At 41.7% G+C, this 20,029-nt stretch overlaps 1 protein-coding gene across 1 annotated transcript; it reads left to right on the top strand.

The window, feature by feature from the left end:
* The first annotated feature begins 909 nt into the window (after positions 1–909).
* Mer (ezrin/radixin/moesin family protein merlin) lies at positions 910–20,029 on the top strand. Its single transcript, XM_080270678.1, has 10 exons — positions 910–1,131; positions 2,664–2,786; positions 3,351–3,511; positions 7,423–7,601; positions 9,408–9,703; positions 10,420–10,547; positions 11,323–11,482; positions 13,109–13,371; positions 18,711–18,954; positions 19,886–20,029. The coding sequence occupies exons 1-10, from the start codon at positions 910–912 to the stop codon at positions 20,027–20,029; spliced, it is 1,920 nt and encodes a 639-aa protein (XP_080126804.1).

The following is a 20,029-nucleotide window of genomic DNA, read 5'->3' on the forward strand; positions in this document are numbered from 1 at the left end:
CCCTTATTATACCTGTATCTGATATTACATTAGCTAACACAACATAGTTGAACCTAGCCTAGTATCACCTGACCTAATTTTAACATATGTAGTTTGCCATGATACTGACGTGTCCCTGACAAAGTGAATTACTGAGATTTTGATAAACACATGGGGGTCATGAGTAATGATCTGAAATTCTGTGTATAGAATGTTTTATCCATATTAGGTCTGCTGCAGGATTGGCCCTTCTCTACAGAGGAAAAGTGATAGCCAGAATTAATGCTTTCCCAAGCTGAGAAAATGTAGATGAGGAAGGGTATCTGCAGGAAGGACGATGCACATGAAAGGTGAAATTCTTTAATGACTGTGCTTGTTTGTGTTGGAATCTGTATATGCCACTCAAATGTGCAGACTTAGGCAAGCATATGAAAGGACATACTGCCAGCACCCAGTTTTGATGTCAGCCATAGCTTGGGTTTGAGCTGTAGCTTAAACTCAGGGCACACTCATCCTGAGATGAGTACACCACCAGTTAAGCCTCTTAGAGTATGGTAACACTATAATATATTTGCCACTGTCATTTTTAGGAAAATTAAATAAATTGCAGGTTTAGTTTGTCATTAAATATGTAGGGAGTAGTCAGGAACTGCTAAATGCAGTACCGGTACATCTGTACATTTGGCTGTGTTCCCACATGACCCACCCAACACTTCAGATTTTGTTTCATTAGTTAATAGGCATTATCCTAGGCCTTCTTCTCTTCCTCTTTCTCCTGCTTGCCAGTATGCTATGAAGCTTGTTCTTTTTGTGTACCTCATACTGAGACAACATTGGTAGTGTAGGGTGGGTCACACAGGAGTGGACCCAAGTGTACATTGTTTTCACGACTGTTTTGTTATTGGCTTTTCAGAGTTGGTGGCCACCACCATGCCACTAAGAAAGCTATTCCGCAGCAAGAGTGCCAAGTCCTTCCCAGTCAAGATTGTAACACTAGATGCAGAGCTAGAATTTAACCTGCCATGGCGCGCCACCGGTCGAGACCTCTTTGAGTTGGTTGCACGTACTATTGGACTCAGGGAAACTTGGTACTTCGGACTCCAGTATGAGGACTCTAAGGGCAACTTTGCCTGGCTTAAGATGGATAAAAAGGTATAGATGTTTATGATTTAAAAAATAAGTCATGAACATTGTTTAACCTATTTCTGAAGATACACCCTACTGATACTATTCCACTTTGTTCTTACTATTTAAGGATCATTTTGTTCAGGTTAGCCATAAGGGAATCCATCATCCAATCCTTTGTTGCCCCATGAGGAGCGTATCACATTGAGTGCACCGCTTCTTGTCCATAAGAGAAACTTTTTTAATTTGAAAAGTTAGGTATAGCCTCTGTTATCTCATTCATTACAGGGGTGCTGTCTCAAACTGAATGAATTTGTCTGGAAGTACAGTACTGAATAATCATCAGACTGAGAAAGTTAGAGTTAGCTATCACAATACTGTATTAGAAGAAAAGTTCTGTACTCAGATATGTATAAAATGTCAAATTGTGTTTATGTTAAAGTATGGTAGTAAAAGAAATATTCCGTGCTCCAGTTTATGTTAGAGATGTTCAAGTAGCTAAAATAATGCTTCTTAGTTTTCCAAGTAACTGACTGTAGGTAATGAGGTGTGAGTTATCAGAAGCTTAACCCCCCCAGGATAAATTTGTCTTTTGTCCCTGCTGTCAATATAAGAACTGTATACTGTAATTGCCATATGGGAGACATCTTGTTTTAAAGGATTTAGAAACAGCCTTCCTTAACCCATTCAGTACAATGGTATCTCTTGGTTTTTATCCCTGCTGCAGCCAGAAAATTATGGTCATCTTGAAAGAGACCTCGTATTAAAGGGGGATCACTGTTGTTTTTCTGGCCATGTGCTGAAGTTACCCTTCTCCTGCAGCCTGCTATCTTCCTTTCAAGGGATAGGAATAGAGTTGAGAGACAATTGTATAACAGTGGAACCATTAGACTATATCACTGTTGCCAAGTGAGGATGTTCCCCTCCAGCACCATTGAGAAAGGTTTATTTAGCCTCTCAATGTACAGTTAGTCCTAAAGTAAACTTGCTTCATTTATTAAGCTGCTGGTATAATGATCATTATTATTCACTTATAGTCACGATTCATTATAAAATGTCTTTCAAGTCAGAAATTGGTGTTTTTTGCGCCATAAACCCATCATTCATGAGACAAAAATATGCCTCACTTAAACCTATATTCTTGTCAATTTAGCAGGCTCTCAGGCACCCTCCTAACCACTGCTTTTCTGTATGTGAACCTTTAACATTCTTTTATCTATCTATCTATTGCCAGATGCCATAATCCCATAAGGGATGGCCATTTGACTTTGAGTTATTTGTTTTACAGAGAGGGGCACTAACCCTCCACCAGCCCATTTGTTGACATGCAGTATTTTATTTATGCAGTCTATCAGTATTAAAAGGATGTAAATATCATGAAAGAGAATACTGAGATGCAATATTCAAGATATAATCACAGTGAAATCGTGCCAGAAAGCCTCTTAAGCTGACAAGGATATGAGCCTTAAAGTTTTTACATGTTAATTATTAATTTGCTAGCACAGATTGTAGACTTTAAGTGAGTCGTGCCAGTATTATCATGTTTATTCTTGCCTCAGGTTCAGGAGCAAGATGTGCCAAAAAGGTCGCCAGTGCCCTTTGTCTTCCTGGCCAAGTTTTATCCTGAGGACGTGAGTGAGGAACTGGTGCAGGAAGTCACACAGCACCTCTTCTTCCTCCAGGTGGGTGATGATGATGATGGTGATGATGCTGTACTAAGGTAGCTAATGCCTTCCTGTATGCAGTCAGTGTTTAACCCCTTATGTACATTAGCATCTCATTTTCTTGTAAACTTTACACTATTTACTGACTGATTTTGAAGTTTGATGTATATGAGGGAGGGGGGGGTGAGTTGGAGGGAGGGGAGTCAAATGGTGGGTGACAGAGTGACTTGGAGGTGTTTTGTCTGCGGCCACCCTTTGCGGGATTAGGGCGTCGGGCTATAGATAGATAGATAGATGTATATTTTACACTGAAAAGAAGTGAATCCAGTCTCAGGCTTGGGTGTGGAACAGTTTAATTATCTGATTTTCGTTCAAGCAGACAACTGTTCCTCCCCAAGACCCAGCAACATGGCATAAAAACTGCCTTACTTATAACATCACACAATCCTTGAGTAAGATACCCCTAGCCTGCATTCAGTACAAGCATCCCTGAATGTCTAAAGGAAATATTACTACAGTAATCAGGTATATAAAGGTTACAAGTCAACATGAAGTACTTTTGATTGGTTAATTGCCATGCAGGTGAAGCAGTCTATCCTGAACATGGATATCTACTGCCCACCGGAGATGTCAGTACTGCTGGCGTCATATGCAGTTCAGGCAAAGTTTGGAGACTATGATCCTGCCTCTTACCAGACCGGTGCGCTGTCCATGGAGGAGCTACTGCCTCAACGGGTCATCAGGTATGCTTCCTGGGGATGTAGTTTATGATGCACCACATTTGAACCTGGGGCAGCGACAGTTTGTAGTTGGGAGGGGGGTGGGGAGCAAGACTCTCAGACACACTTGGTATCAGTGCCTTTTCCCATGAAGGACAAGGAAAGAAGAGAACAAAGTCTTCCAAAGTCAGTGTTCCCCATACCCAATCAGATATTTGTTATGAGAGGAAAATTTTCATAGCTTATATATTTCTTTAGCAGGAAGGACAAGGAAAGGAGACTGCACAATATCCTATATCTGTAGTTCTTGATCAAAATTAAGTCTTAGTTATGATAAGGAATTCATTGTAAATATGTTCAGGCATCCCATCTGAGGTGTAGCAATTGCTACACCTGAGAACCATGACATATTTACATATTTATTGTTGGTAGTAACATGAATGAATAAATGGGGGTACCAGATATTGAACAAAATAGCCAAGTAACTGTAATCCGTGAGTGTCAGAAAGTTTAGCTAGACCTTTACATCACACTGATGCTGTCCCAAGTTCAAATGCATTGTGCACCCTTGTAGTTTTACTCCTTCAGCCACAGGGTGTAGTCTTTATTTCTTATTGCAATTTTATTTAGGTTTGGATAGATTTTTTGGAACTGTAGAGGTTAGATACAAGCTTTATTATTTCCTTCACTACCACTGGACTCTCTTAAATTATATAAAATTATCTGGTAGCATCAAGAAGAAAATAAAAATGACATCCTCAGGCTGAAAGGGTTAATTTTAAATTGTGAATGTAGGGAAGAGTAAAGTTATGATCTTTGAGAGAGGTGAAGTCAGTGAATGTACGGTGAGGTTGTATGATGAGGAAATGGAGAATGTGAGTGCATTAAAGTACAGTACAGTACTTGGGTAGTGTGATGAGTAAGGATGGAAGTTTGGAGGGTGAAGTGCTTGAAAGGGTACAACAAGGAAGAAAGGTTGCTGGTTCCTTTAAGGCAGTGATAAGAAACAAGGAAGTGAGTATGGAAGTGAAAAAGTTATTACATGACAGTATTGTGATACCAACTCTAACACATGGAAGTGAAGCTTGGACGTTGTTGGAGGGACACAAGTCAAAAGTGAGAGCAGTGGGAATGAGTTATTTGAGAGGAGCCTGTGGAGTCACATGGAGAGACAGACTGAGAAATGAGGATGTGAAGGAGCATTGTGGTGTGGATGTGGACGTGATAGGGAGCGTTAGGAGAAACACAATGAGGTGGTTTGGCCATGTGAAGAGGATGGAGAGTGGGAAAGTGATGAGGAGAGTGTATGTGAGTGAGGTGGAGGGGGAGAGAGGGAGGGGAAGGCCGAGGATGAGATGGAGGGATGGGGTGGAGAGGTATATGAGAGAGGGGTGTGTGAATTGAGAGCAGGGCAGTGAAATGGCGGGGGACAGGGTGACGTGGAGGCGATTTGTTTGTGGCCACCCCATATAAGGGATTAAGGCATCTGACAATATAGATAGTGATGCTTTTTTTTTTTCCTGCTGCTATTCCCACATGATTTGATTGACACCTGATCCTTTGCATTGGTAGGAAATTGGATTAGGATGAGGGTAGTCATGTACAGCAATCGTCCATTGATATCTCAGTGCTGTTGTTCTATCTATCTATCTCTTGCCAGACGCCTCAATCCCGTTTGGGGTGGCCACAAACAAATCGCCTCCAAGTCGCCCTGTCCCCCGCCATTTCACTGCCCTGCTCCCAACTCACACCCCCCTCTCTCATGTACCTCTCCACCCCATCCCTCCATCTCATCCTCGGCCTCCCCCTCCCTCTTCCCCCCTCCACCTCACTCACATACACTCTCTTCGTCAGTCTTTCACCCTCCATCCTCTCCACATGGCCAAACCACCTCAGTGTGTTCCTCATAACGCTTCCTATCACATCCACATCCACACCACAACGCTCCTTTATATCCTCATTCGTCAGCCTGTCTCTCCACGTGACTCCACAGGCATCTCTTAAATAACTCATTTCCATTGCTCTCACTCTTGACTTGTGTCCTTCCAACAATGTCCAAGCCTCACTTCCGTACGTTAGAGTTGGTATCACAATACTGTCATGTAGTAACTTTTTCACTTCCATGCTCACTTCCCTGTTTCTTATCACTGCTTTCAAGGAACCAGCAACCTTTCTTCCCTGCTGTACCCTTTCAAGCACTTCACCCTCCAAACCTCCATCCTTACTCATCACACTACCCAAATACTTAAACGTACTCACATTTTCCCATTCCTCACCATCCAACCTCGCTGTACATTCACTAACTTCACCTCTCTCAAAGACCATCACTTTACTCTTCCCTACATTCTCATTTATGTTTTTCGGCAGAATTCACTATCGTATATCCCATTCATTGCTATAGGCTTCTGTACTCAGTTAACTCCTGCTACCATGCATGCATGTACAGTGGAGTCTCACATCTGGCAAATACAGTATATAGTCTAAGAAAATCACGCCAGATGCGAAACCACCAGATCTGGGTCAAACTTTAAATGGGGAAAAATTAACAGGAGTTTTTTGTCACCCAAAATTTACCCAGTTCTACACATTTTTGTACTTTCATCCCAAGGAAGTTAATCATAACTACACTATACTAAACATCAATATAAATATGTAAAGGAAATAAAAACTCATCAATATCAAGTTCAGAAATGTTTTATTGGACCCAAAGTGTGGGTTATGGGTTGATGAATAAATACTGGGTGGCAGCCTGGGTTGCTGCCTCATCGTCACTGTCAGACACCACACTCACTAGTGTAACAAGTTCTGGCTGAACACTGCCAGACATGAGACATGGGCACAAAAACTAGTCAGGGAAGGTGGTAGCTGTGGTCTGTGCGGTGGAGGCATATACAATGGTGTCGTCACAAGATGGCCACCAAGTGCTGAGCTGGATGCGCACGGAATTTCACCTGACGAGCGCCCTCCAGATGCAAGGCAACCTCACCAGATGCGGGGCTTGGGAAAGTTTCTAACCTGTCGTCAGATGCGAAACCGCCAGATAAAAAAACGCCAGATCCGAGACCCCGTTGTAGTGCATTATTCTGGTGAACACTAGATGATTTAGCTCTTCAGTCCTCACACTTAAAGTGAGAGTGGCCAGTTGCTCACCTCTCTGTTGCATTACGTGAGCACTAACCCTATCCATCTCTTGGATAAAGAACCTTAGTTGCCACAGCAGTTCAAGCACCTTAATTAATTAACCAGACCACTAGGTGTCTAAAAATTGTATGTGGGCATGGGACAAGAGCACTCCATCAGTACACAGGACCAAGGCCCACCCAAGGTCATGATCTTGTGTGCATCAGAGAACTACCTCATACAGGAGAAAATACTCAAATGTGAAGTGGGAATGCGTATAGCAACAAACTTTTGTCCCTTTTCTGTCCAGCTCTCAAATGCAGAAGTTAACTGTTACTCCCTGTCCTTCAGTTATGCAGCAGGTCAGCTGTGGAACTGTCTCCCTCTGTCTGTATTTCCTACTTCCTATGATCTCCAGTCTTTCAAACGCAGCGTGTCCAGGCATCTCAAAATGAACGGATCTCAAATTTGGCTCTCTTTTGTATTGTTTTCAATTTTTTCTTGGAAGGAACGGTTTGTGGGCTCCTGGCCTTTGGTTCCTTCTTTCTTGCATTAAAAAAAAAAAAAAATGTATGCTACAAGGAAAGGCTTTTGCTCATATACAGGCAGTATTTGTAATTACTGTACTACCTTTTTTTTCTTTTTTTTTATACGAAATCCTTTGTCTCCATGCATTCCCTTCTCCAGAAAGTTAGTCCATTCTTTATGTTTAAATAGGTCTATTCATTCCCTTCCTTTTCCACATATAAATTCACACATTTGCTTTCATTTCCATTGTAAATCTGTTCTTTCCCCTCTACTCCTGTGCCTGCCAGCCAGTACCAGATGACTGCAGAGATGTGGGAGGAACGCATTCGGATCTGGTATGCAGATCACCAGGGCATGACCCGGGATGAGGCACAGATGGAGTACCTCAAGATCGCTCAGGACCTTGGCATGTATGGCGTCAACTACTTCAACATTACCAACAAGAAGCAGACTGAGCTGTGGTTAGGTGAGGCACTGAATTTTATATATGTTGTAAATTCCCTGTCCTGTTTCTCTTCTTCACTGGTGGCCCTATGGTAAGAGGCATCAAGCACCACATCTAGATTGCTAGTGGGAGGCATAGTTATGATGACAATGATGATGATGGTTTTAGGAGGAATTAGGGCTAGGATGATAAGACTGAGAATGTTAGTGATGGTTTTGTTATTGCTGTAGTGGAAATTGGGGTTAGAATGATGATGCTAATGTTATGAGTGGGAAGGAGAGATAGAATGTAAATGATAGTACAGTATATGGGGGAATTATCCTTAAGATGGTGATGATGATGGCATCATTATTGGTACAAAGTATGGACAGGATGACAATATTGTGAGTGGAAAGGGGGGTTCGTATGATGATTATATGAGTGGTAAGGTAAAGGTAGCCTACTCATTTCCTGATGTTTAAAGCTGTTAACTTCATTTAAATTTTCAAATTACACCTTGAGAGTTATTTCTCCCTCCCCCTAATACCTTGAGTCAAAACATCCTGGAGTTAGATCCTAGCAATTGCAACTCTGAATGGGGCCATTATATTCTAGAAAATTGTTGAGTAAAAGTTATTTAATCTTAAATTCAGCCAGAAGTTGATGATTTAGTGGCACATGTGTTCAGTGTTACATATTATATAACCCTGGATGATCATTGTTAAAGCACTGTACTCAGTTTGATCATACCTGACAGACACTTGTGTCCCCTTTTAGCCAGTTACCTATATATTTCATGGCAGAATAAGATAGTACCACATCTATACATCATTTCCATACCATTTCTCAGTAGCCAGTGTCATACTTTACTACCGATCTCCTATAAGAACTTGATTTTCAATATGGAAAGGTAGTGGTTTCCCATCATGTGAAAGTATACCAGCTGTAGTTTGAGTGATGGTCTGTTTGCATTGGTTTGACTCCAGGATGGGACTAAATTTCATCGTAATGGTATGCTACCAGGGGCACTGGCTAGTAATCTGCCCTTAATTATATAGAGCTGTGAAGGGCCCTGCAACTTGCAAAGGATAACAGGACTAGATTAATTTATAATGTCATTATTTTTACTAATATAATTTTATGTGATTGCTGTTGGTTATAGGATGAAGCCAAGAATTTTTAAGGCTTGAATGATGAGTTCATGGATTTAATGGCTCATCACACTAGGCATGTTATTGATAAACTTTCCCTCAGTTGTGCTTTTCCTTGCTTTCTAGACCCAATGTGACCCCATCCTTAGGTGGAAAAAGGAGGTACTGTATTGATGATGACAGTTCATGGGACACTGCTGATGGTGTCTGTTGTTGTAGTGTTTTTCCCTTTTTTGTTGTCTGTTATGTCTAATTTTATGTTTTCTTTTCTTATTTGTGGATCCTGTCACCCCATTTATTAGTTGATAATAGAAATAGGATGGGGTTGAAAAGAGACACTTTCATGCAGAGGCACCAACATAACTGGACACCTGAATTAGTCGATTATACAAATGTTCCTCAGCCTGCCGGGTATGCGCCAAAAGGAGGAGGATGGATTGCAGAGGACAGATTTGATCTGCAGTCCACCAGATGAGCCTAGAGTCACAGCACCAAGAGGGAAAATGTGATAACGTAATTACAGTAATGGATTAGAATCCTACTCAGCTCATTAATAAAGTGAGAGGTTAGTTTATAATGATGGTGGTGATAATGATGATGATGATGTTCCTGGATCTTAATCATCATCGTTATTGTTGTATCATCACCTTGACCTGATGGTGATGATGATGATGATTATTATGATTCCTCTCCCCAGGTGTGACAGCTCTGGGCCTGAATGTATATGAGAGTGAAAACAAACTGGAACCAAAAATCAGCTTCCCCTGGTCAGAGATCCGAAACATAAGTGTGGATGACAAAAAGTTTACCATCAGACCCACAGACAAGACAGCTCCAAACTTTGTCTTCTTCTCGAAAAACAGTCGTATGAATAAACTAATCCTGGACCTGAGCATTGGCAACCATGACCTGTTTAAGCGGAGGAGAAAACCAGATACAATCGAGGTTCAGCAGATGAAGGCAGCAGCAAGGGAGGAAAAACTGCGTCGGCAGGTGCGTTTATGCTTCCAAACACGTGTGTACACACACACACACACACACACCTTTTATTTGTAAGATAGTATGTGCGTCACTGTCATCTTAAATGTCAGCACCAACTTGCCTAGTCCAGGCTCCTACGCTCCTCATTGGGCAACGTAGGATCAGATGAGGGATGGATGGATGGTATGTGCTCCCCACCATTTGCCTTACTGCAGTGATTCACATATTGAGCAGTACTCCACAAATTTTTGTTTATACTGTATTACATTGATGTTTGTTGTAATTTTTTTTTTTTATATAATCCTCTGTGGATGTGTATGCATGTGGGGTTGAGTCAGGAAGCTGTGGGCTTGAATGATGGATAAATAAGAGTATGGTCCATTTAATTGGGTGTTTTTTTTGTTTTTTTTCCCACCCCATCCCTAGATGTATATAGAGATTTGCAAGGTGATGATAATGGTGGTGATGCCCCCCCCCCCCTTTTTTTTTTTTTTTTTTTTTTTTTTAATAATCAGAACTCTTTTGAGTACAGAGTCAGTGGGGACTAGAATTAGGCTAAAATGTTATTTGATAGTCTGTTGACGACAGTTTTCTTGAAACCAGATTCACAACTAGGTTTCACCATATATGAGGAAGACTAGACATACTCTACAGAAAAGATAGGGCGATAATGACTGATGATGTAAATGCATATTTAACCTATGTACATCACCTTGTTTATGGCATAGATTGAGAAGGACAAACTAGCACGAGAAAAACAGCTGCGTGAGGAAGTGGAGAGACAGAAGGCAGAGCTGGAGCAGAGGCTGTTACAGTACCAGGAGGAGATGAGGGCAGCCAATGATGCATTGCGCAGGTTAGGATGCGTGTTTGATTTCATTCTGTTCTGAAAAGTTATTGTATCTGCTTGGATGTGTCAGCCTTGTTCACCATCATTCCTCTCTTTCCAATAAAGCATGTATCTGTCATTCTTACCGTTATAGTCTTTTTATTCCAACTTGACCAATATGATTGCTGAGCTGTAAGCAACATAACATTAGAATATGATACTGATCAGTACGAAGTGGTGTGCAAAGAATATAGAACCATAACATTGTCTTTCTCTGCCATACAGCTACATGAAATAAGCTGCAAAAAGGATGAAAATCTGAACCAAGTTAAGGTGAAAGAACTGCTGTATAATCATCCTACCTAAGCTTCTCAGCACATTTACTGTATACAGATTACATCCTCCCCCCCTCTGTCCTACTTGTCTGAGCCATCACTGTATCATCATCATCATCTCTCACACTTTTCACATTCAGACTAACTAACCAGAGCCCATGGGGTAGATTAGATCCTTTGACCTTGCTTTTCTTTTTCTCATTAGCTAGTTTTGCCCAGTTTATAGTATCAGTTCAGTGAAAAAAGTTGTGATGGTTTGTAACACATCCCTAACAATGAGGACTGCCTGTATAGTGAAAGCATGCATATAACAAATTGTTTTTTTTATCAGTATGGATATTCCCCCATCCACCTTTGATGCTTTAAGGTACAAGGCCTTTGCTTCCTTCTTCTTCACATAAAAATATATTTACCGTGTATATGTGTGTGTGTGTGTGTGTTAATAAAACATTGCATTCCGGCACCAGATCTGAAGAAACTGCGGAGTTGTTGGTTGAGAAGTCTCGTATCGCTGAGGAAGAGTCAATGCTCCTAACACAGAAGGCTTCAGAGGCAGAACAGGAACGGCAACGGGCCCACTTGATCTCAGTCAAGACTCAGGAGGAAAAGATATTATTGGAACAGAAGGTAAGCTGGCTCAGCTAAGTCTGATTAAACTCTTTCAACAATGCTGCATAGTAACCATTTAACCAAATCATGGGGGTGATGTGGAGCCTGCTATGGTGCCCCTGTTAACTGAGTTGAGAGATGCAAATGCAGCTTCCCTCCAGGAACAAAACCCCTACACTCTTCCCTGCGCCTTGCTGTGGCACGGCTTTGTCTACCGCTGGGGAACATTGGTTCGTTGCGTAAGATGACCTTGCAGGGGCAGTTGCATGCCTGCAGTTGATGGGTCTGCTTGACTTGACAGACCTGGGTAACTCAACAACAAACACAGTTACACCATTTTTGGTGCTGGAGAGACTAGTTTTCACACAGTGACATTATCATCATCATCCAGACCTTTCCCACCTTAGGGCAGGGTGAGGAATAGCACTGTCCAGACAGCCCAAATTTGCCCAGTCTAGTGGGCCACACTTCTTTTTGCTCACCATCCAAGCCCCTGGAATCATGGCTGTATCCGATACACCAAAAATATTCACCACGTACTGTAGCTTCACATAAGCATATCCGATAGAGTCAGTCTGGACGCTGTCACATTAAAAAGGGGTGCCAGATCCTTGATCATGCAAGGAAGGAGAAAACATAGTTCAGGGAGATCTAATGAGCAATATGCCTAAAAATGTGAGCCACACATGTATTGGTTCACCATGCAAGCCTCAGAATCCTGACTCACCTCAGAGGGGTAATATCTTTTTTTTCCTCTTTATCAGTGCACATCAATTACCTACCAGACTGAGCCAGGCTAAAGACTGTCAGGCTGAAACAGGGTGGTAAACCTTTGTCATGTGCTCCTCTTCATATATAATTTTTAAGAATATTGCTATAGCTGTAAGGTTGGAAGATGGGCACATTTTGCTCCCAGTATGATCACTCAGATTTTATTGGCTCAAGAATGTTAATACATTGGATTCTGAAGTGTGTTTTATATATATATATATATATATATATATATATAAAATATTTATATATATATATATATATAAAATATTTATATATATATATATATATAAAATATTTATATATCATCATCATCAGCCAATTGAGTATCCGCTGCAGGACTGGCCAATCCCGACCGAAGTCGGGACGATACAGCCAATGTATCTCTACCAAGTGGCTTAGGCTGTCTGGTAGAGACTGTATGTAAGGTGAGAAGTGCTTGTAGTTGTAATTGTAGTGTTGGAGTGGCTTTGGATGTGTGTGTAGTCTGTGAACCAAGTGTAATCGGCCCGCGCAAGCCGACTGGGTACAAGCATACTTTACAGAAAGCGATACTGGTTCAACCATAGCACCCCTTGTGTCCGCCAGTGCAGTATGTGGCTGGGTGAACACTCCCAAAGTTTATTACCCTGGTAGGGTGTGAACCCTGGCCCGCCTGTGTACGAAACGCACACTCTACCACTGTACCACAGAGGCTCCATATACAGGTATATATATATATATATATATATATATATACAGTATATTATTTTATCCTTATGCAGTATAATGCTGATTTCAAATGACTGTTTTGCTGTCTCCTACCTTCTGTGCAGTTTCGTTTATGTATCCAAATTCTGTCTGATGTTGATTTTCAAGTGACTGATTTCTTAGGTCAGAGATGCAGAGCTGCTGGTATCAACTCTAGTAGAGGAGGGTGAGCGTAGAGCCACAGAGGCAGACCGGCTGCAACAGGAGCTGATCCGGGCGCGGATCGCTGAGAAGCAGGCCAAGGAAAAGCTGGGTTCCTTCATCCATAGTTTCAACCACTCCTCTTCTGCATCGTCTTCCACTCTCCTCAACACTCCACTGCTCTCCACCTCCCTCCTCAATGCCACCTCCACACCACACCTCCCCACTGCAACACTCTCACACAGGTAGAGTTATTATCCTTTTCATTTTATATATATATATATATATAGTCCATTCCCAAAGGCCCAACACTTCCTCTGTTTCCTTCATTCTTTTTAACACTCTTCTACTCTCAGTTTCACCATCACACCACACCCTCCCATGGCAGCACCTTTCCACCCCCTCCTACCCCTACCCCCAGATAATCATATTGTTTGCACCACAGTCTGGGGTTAAACTCCTTACTTTTCTACTTTTCAAACAGTGGATCATTTCTCTGATTACTTAGCCACCACCTTCCCCAAATGAGCCTAGTTGGTTTTGCTTGACTTCTCTTTGTTGACGGAAGAACCTATTGTAATCATAACCCCTTTTGTACTATAATTTTTGTTTATTTATTTTTATTTTACTTTCCTTTTTTACTGGCCACGTCCAGGCCGTTTTATCCAGTTTCATACATAGTGGAAGATAACAAATGACAACCCCCTCGCCCATCCTGGAGGGAATACTCGTACACACATCCAGTAGTTTTAGGACTTTTGGCAGCTGGCACTGCTCAGCATGTCATCAGATTGGAAAAATACTGTATTGGAGATGTGTGAGATAGCCCACGCATGTTTGGTGGAAGCTGTGTTGGTATTTTATAATATTTCCTCAGTTTTCAGAGTACCAAAAGTAGCAGATGTCTTGACTTGGACTCTCTTTGTACATGTAGCTAAGTTTTGTGCCTAAGGATGAACAATCGTGTGGCTTTAGTCAGTTTGCTTGTACCTTATGGAGTTTTGCATCCCCTTATACTTTATTACCTCTTGTTTAATAGTAGAATAAGAGAATACCACATCCGTATTTCATTTCCATATTATTTCTGTATGGCCAGCAACATATTTTACTCGCCACTTCCTTTAACAGCTCAGCATTCAATAGGGAGAGGTAGCAGTTTTCTGTCAGAGAGTAAGCCACCTACAATTAAAAGTTTTGCTTGGAGTGTGGGATTAGAGTTTTTTTATTATTTTTTTTTTTTTTATAATACAGCCTGGAGATTATTTAATTCACTTTGGGGAGCCTGCTTCTGTCAGGAGTTAATGAAGTTTATATGATATTTAAACTTTCCAATTCAGAAAGTCAGTTCATGTAAATAACATTGTCTGGAGGTATCAGTGTTCATCATCATCATCATCCTGACCTCTTTGCCCACCCAAGGATTGGGTGAGATTGGATCTTAAAAAAAAAATAATAATAGAAAAAAATAAATAAATAAAGAGGAAGAACCATTAAAAATTGCCAAAATAAATAGGCCACACTTCATCCACATGCCTTTCAAGCTCTTGGAATCCTGGCCGGAAATAGCAAGAATAAATAGGGAAGTTGTCATTGTAGTCAGGGGTTTAAGAAAGTACAGTATTTGGACTAAGACTGTTATAAATAACCAGTAATTCATGTTGGAGTTGTGAGAAGCTCCAAATGATAATAAGTTTCCTTTGCTGTTTTGTTTCAGTTTCTCAAGTTCTCCATATTCTCCATCAGCCTAGTAAGAATATAATTACATCTATTTCTGTTTGCTTTTTGTTTTGACTGCTCTAATATGCTTGCCACATGAATGAACTTGTGATGTTTTAAATGCTTGTCTGTATTGAACCTGCAGTGTTGCTCTTTATCAGTCCATCAGACAGCTTTTTTGTATTTCTCTCTAACTTTATCTACCAGGATTTATGTCTCACTTCATCTCTCCGTCTCTTGTCTCTGAATCCTTCTCATTTGTATTTGGTGTTACATCATCTATTTTTTCATTTGTCTGGCAGCAACAAGGAACCTACATGTAGTGGCACTGTGCAGTTTGCACCCTGGGTGGAGCAACTGCAGCATCTAGCCAGAAGGCAAACCTCCTTGTATTTTCCTACACCTTACCATGGGAAGGACCCTGGTCCTACCCTGTTGAGGTGCTGTGTAGCACAATAGGTTGCCTAATCCCTGCATGATGTATTTATTATACTGTACCAGTGGTTGACAGGTCTGCTTGGCCAGACAGACTGGAAGCAACAACAACAGCTCATCTGTCTGTTGAGGGTTCCACTAGGTAGTTTAGTAGCGTGTGTCCACCAGTCCATATGACATTCATACTGTCTCACGGGGGAGTGAACTCAATATTATCCTGTAATATGAACCTTCATTGGTAAATATTATCCTGTAATATGAACCTTCATTGGTATCACATGTTTTCACTCTCTCATGGTCTCCTCAGTGACATTTACAGACCCATTCACTCATAAACGCAGCCACTACATCAAAATTTCCATAACTTTTCCCATCTTACGATCCTCTAAAAGCCTCCACACTTATGCCCATACATGGGGCATTGGGTGGAGGCAGATCGCTCCTCCAGTGATGGAAAGTGGTGTTCCTTGGCCCTATGAATCAGTAACCCATCAGGACCTGTAAGACACAGCGTAAATGTGTATCAGGGAGGTTCCTGCACATATCAGACATGTGCAAGTCACCTGCTACAAAACATTCATACTGTACTTACATATCTGTCAATGTTTCCATGTGTATCCATCAGTGTGTGTGACTGTGTGTGTGTGTGTGTCTCTCTCTCTCTCTCTCTCTCTCTCTCATCCACTTCTTTGCCTACTCGAGCTTGTAAATTATTCACTTTTTTTTTTTTTTTTTTTTTTTTTTAATGCCCCCTTTAATATTGTTCAAACTCCTTTGCTCAGTTTAGCGTCATCGTCATCATCCTAAACATAATTACCACACAGAATCAAGGTGGTTAACTAGAAAATTGGGTGCATTACAGCCAAATGACCATACTACCTCAGTGTATCATCACCATACCTACCGTCCTGGATAGTTTTTGCTCTCCTTTTCCTTACCAACATCTTCATATGCCGTACGACTGAATATATTATCACTAAGCTTTACTCCAGTTAATCTGCTTCTGGTAAGCTTATCTCAGCATCTAACTTCCTTTTTTTTTGCTCTCACCCTTGCACATGCTCTGTTTATTTTGAGTTCTTTTTTAGCCATATCCATATATAATGATCATCTTCATCACCATCATAATCCAGCCTCTACTTCCCACTTAATAAATTGCGTGGGAATGATTTAGAAATGTGAAGCATGTGAATGTACAGTAAACCCTCATTGTACGATGAGGTTCCGTTCCTGAAAACCCCATCGTATAGCAATCCATTGTATAGTGAACCTATTATAAAATGTAGTCAATGGGGATACGTTCCCAGACCTGCCTAAACTCGCACATTCACACACCTTAACACTCACATACATGAAATATCCTTATGTTTAAACATGTAAAGTAACACATTAATAATGAATAAAGAGGGGAAAAACATGAAAATAACAGTATACAGTAGTTCTTACTATTACTTACGTAAATAGGATTGTTGATGTCCCCTCCGAGGCTAAGGGACAGTTAGGGCCTCACAGCCCTCACTCATCACTGGCAGAACTGGCTGACTGGGCAGGTCTGGCTGGCTGCACGGGGCTGGCTGATGAGTCTGGACTGGCAGATGAGACTGGGCTAGCTGGCTGGGTGGGGCTGGCTGATGGGGCTGAACCAATCGATAAGACTGGGCTAGCTGGCTGGGCAGGGCTAGCTAATGAGGCTGGACCGGTGGACAAGTGCGTGTGGTCTAATGCCGACAGTGTGAGGACATTTTTGTTGCATTTGCACATTCGCTGTTCACTGAGCCGCGGATGATCCATCGTTGTTGCAAATCGTTCCCATTGTATAGTGGGCATAGGGTACTAAAATTTTGACATTGTATAAGCGAAATATTGTACAATGAGGCATTGTATAATGAGGGTTTACTGTATATGGGTATGCCTGTGAGGTAGAGTCAGGATTCCAGGGGCTTGAACTGAATGGTAAGTGAATGAGGGAGTGATCCATTTAATTGGACTAACAATAAATGATTCTCCATCTGGTAAGTTTTTTCTTATACTCTTGTTCCTCCCTTCCCCATCCTTGGATGAAGATAGGGACCATGGTAATGATTACGATGATGATGATGATGAAAAGTGAGGCACAAATGTTAGGTAGCCATCAACAGAGTTCCCAGTAAACTTGGCATCCATCCATCAACATATAATTCATGCCTGTGGAATTTAAGCCTGTGAAATTCTTAGCTCCATCCCTCATGCAATTACTTTCTGAAAAAAAGTTTCTTTTATATGCATCTTTATAAATACAAAACATTGGTGACACAGCATAGCCATGGCTCAGAGTTAGCCTTTCCATTGCTGCTGGAGAGGACACCTTCATACTGTGGCGTGTCAGGTACTCAAATGTCCCTCAGCTTTTTTCCTCTTCCTGCATAGAAGGATGGTGGACTGCAAGAAAAGGGCAGTTTCAACCTGCAGTCCACCAGGTTTGCATCCAGATGAACCTGAAGTCACAACAACTTCACAGCAATGAGGTTTTTTGTTGTTTATTCCAGCCACTAGCAGATAATTTTAATTAGCTTAGGAGAGTCCCATGGTAGTGATAGGGATACTGAATGCTGTTACTAACCCCTCCAGATGTAAAAGTCTCTCCTGAGCTTGTAAAGGGCTTCTGGAATAGTTAAGAAAAAATTGTAAAGATATTCTAATGGAGAAAGAGTTAATGCCACGTTCGTCATGTTACCTGATCCCCCACACTCTTGATTCTTGTGATCATTTGTATCATTTGTTTAGTTTATAGAGGCTCCAGCATGCTTGCATGCCAGGCCTTGGTCACCTGATGGTGGCTCTCCACACTGCCCAGTCCCTGTCAGCCTCCCTATTCAGTCCCTTATCCCTGAGGTCACACTCTACGACCTTGTCTCAGGTCATTTTCAGTCTACCACACAGCCTTATCCCCAACATTCACACAAATTAAATATTGTAACTTAGCACTTATGCTCTGTACCAGACTTTGGGTTATTATAGAGTGCTGTAAATATAACAGGCGATGTTACAACCCATTGTACAGGTCATGAATGCCATAGTGTGTACATCATTGAAGGTTATGTGCCTTGCAGTGCTTATTTTGGTTCAGCCACTCGTGCCACATCCTGCCCTTTACAGAGTATGTGCTTGTTCCTCATGAGTATTGTGAGTTAATGATTTTTTGTCATTTCACTGGACACTCAGTGGATAGCTCTGTTGGGAAATAAGTTTTGGGTGAGTTTTACTTTTGTGCTTTCTTGTTCTTGTTGCTGATTACTACCCATCCTTGCTTGTTCCAAATCTTTAATCATTCCAGTCGTGTTCTGTAGTTGGAAGAAGAACAAGGTTGATGATGATGATGTGATGATGTTGAAGGTGATGACAGTGACTGATGATGATGATGATAACATTGATAATGGTGTGTTTCCCCTGACAGTCTTGTTGTTGGAGATGGGACTACCATGGGATCAACGGGTGACTTGCCGGACCTAACACTAGGGGGCAGCACTGACGCCCTCAGTACCAGCTTCGCCCGCCCATCTGCCCTCACCTCCTTAGACCTGCTGAATGACACTGATGTAGAGCAACTGAGTCTGGAGATAGAAAAGGAGCGTGGCGAATATTTAGAGCGCTCCAGACACCTACAGCGTCAGTTGCAGCACCTTAAGTCGGAGATAGAGGTTAGTGCCTTTGTCACATTATTTCAGGAAATGACACTGAAGTAGAGCAGCTTAGTCTGGGAAGAGAGGAGTGTGGGGAATGCCAGGAGTGTTCCAGACAGCCGCAGTGTCAACTGCAGCACTTTAAATCATAGAGATAAGAGTCAACTCCTTCCCTGTCCCCCAGGAGAAGGAAAGTTGACTGCAGGCCAAAGTTGCCCTTACCCTGCAGTCCACCAGGCTCATGTCCAGATGTGCCTGGAGGTGGCCACCCTCATGTGGTGGCACCAGTATAACTTGGCAGCTATAAAACGTTCCTTGTCTCCCTCTCTCTCCCCTGAAAGGAGGATGGTGAACTGCAGGAGGGCAGCTTCAGCCTGCATTCCATTAAGTTCACATTCAAATGAGCCTGGGGTAGTTACTGTCATCTCTGAATTTGAAGGGAATGGCCAGTTATTGTGAAATGTAGCAGTTCTGTGTTTGCTGGCAGTCTAACTTTCTCATGATAGCAACAGTGCCTGCTGAGGTCAGATGATGATACGTGACTGAGAAGAGTCAGAGGAGCCTGGGTGTTTATTACTGTCACCAATAACTCTCTCATGAAGAGAACTACTTAAGTATTGTGTTCCTGATGATGCCAGAAGAGTTTATTAAGAGTCAGTCAAAGGAACTTAAAAGAGTTGCTACAGCTAACAGACTGAAACAAAGCTTTCTCACAGTAGCAACCAGACTAAGAATTCAAAAGAATCATAACTCATAGAACATAGCAAGATGAAGTAGTGTTAGCTGGTGAACCTTTCTGACCCATGCTACATGGAAGACAGATGTAAAACTGATTTAGATAATGATGATAAGAGTTGGAACTGTAGTGTCAAGATTTACTCCTTTCTGCTTCAGTTGCTGAGGCTTGAAGAGAATAGGATTTGTTGAAATTTACTCTTCTTTCTTGCAGGTACTGAAGGTTGAAGAGAACGAGACTGTGTTGGATGCAGTGTATCATGAACAACTGCGTGCCGGGGAGACCAAATACTCCACCCTCCGCCGCACTCGCTCTGGCACCACCAAAACACGTGTGGCTTTCTTTGAGGAGCTGTGA

The sequence above is a fragment of the Coenobita brevimanus genome, chromosome 42, assembly GCF_032717465.1.
Source record: "Coenobita brevimanus isolate Jiangsu-jjx chromosome 42, ASM3271746v2, whole genome shotgun sequence".
NCBI classification, from domain to species: domain Eukaryota; kingdom Metazoa; phylum Arthropoda; class Malacostraca; order Decapoda; family Coenobitidae; genus Coenobita; species Coenobita brevimanus.

Bases quoted from the DNA above. Each gene is read 5' to 3' on its own strand.
- Mer (XM_080270678.1), top strand. From the start codon at position 910: ATGCCACTAAGAAAGCTATTCCGCAGCAAGAGTGCCAAGTCCTTCCCA. The intron at 11,483-13,108 runs GTAAGCTGGCTC...CTGATTTCTTAG, and splicing joins AGATATTATTGGAACAGAAG to GTCAGAGATGCAGAGCTGCT. The intron at 18,955-19,885 runs GTTAGTGCCTTT...TCTTTCTTGCAG, and splicing joins ACCTTAAGTCGGAGATAGAG to GTACTGAAGGTTGAAGAGAA.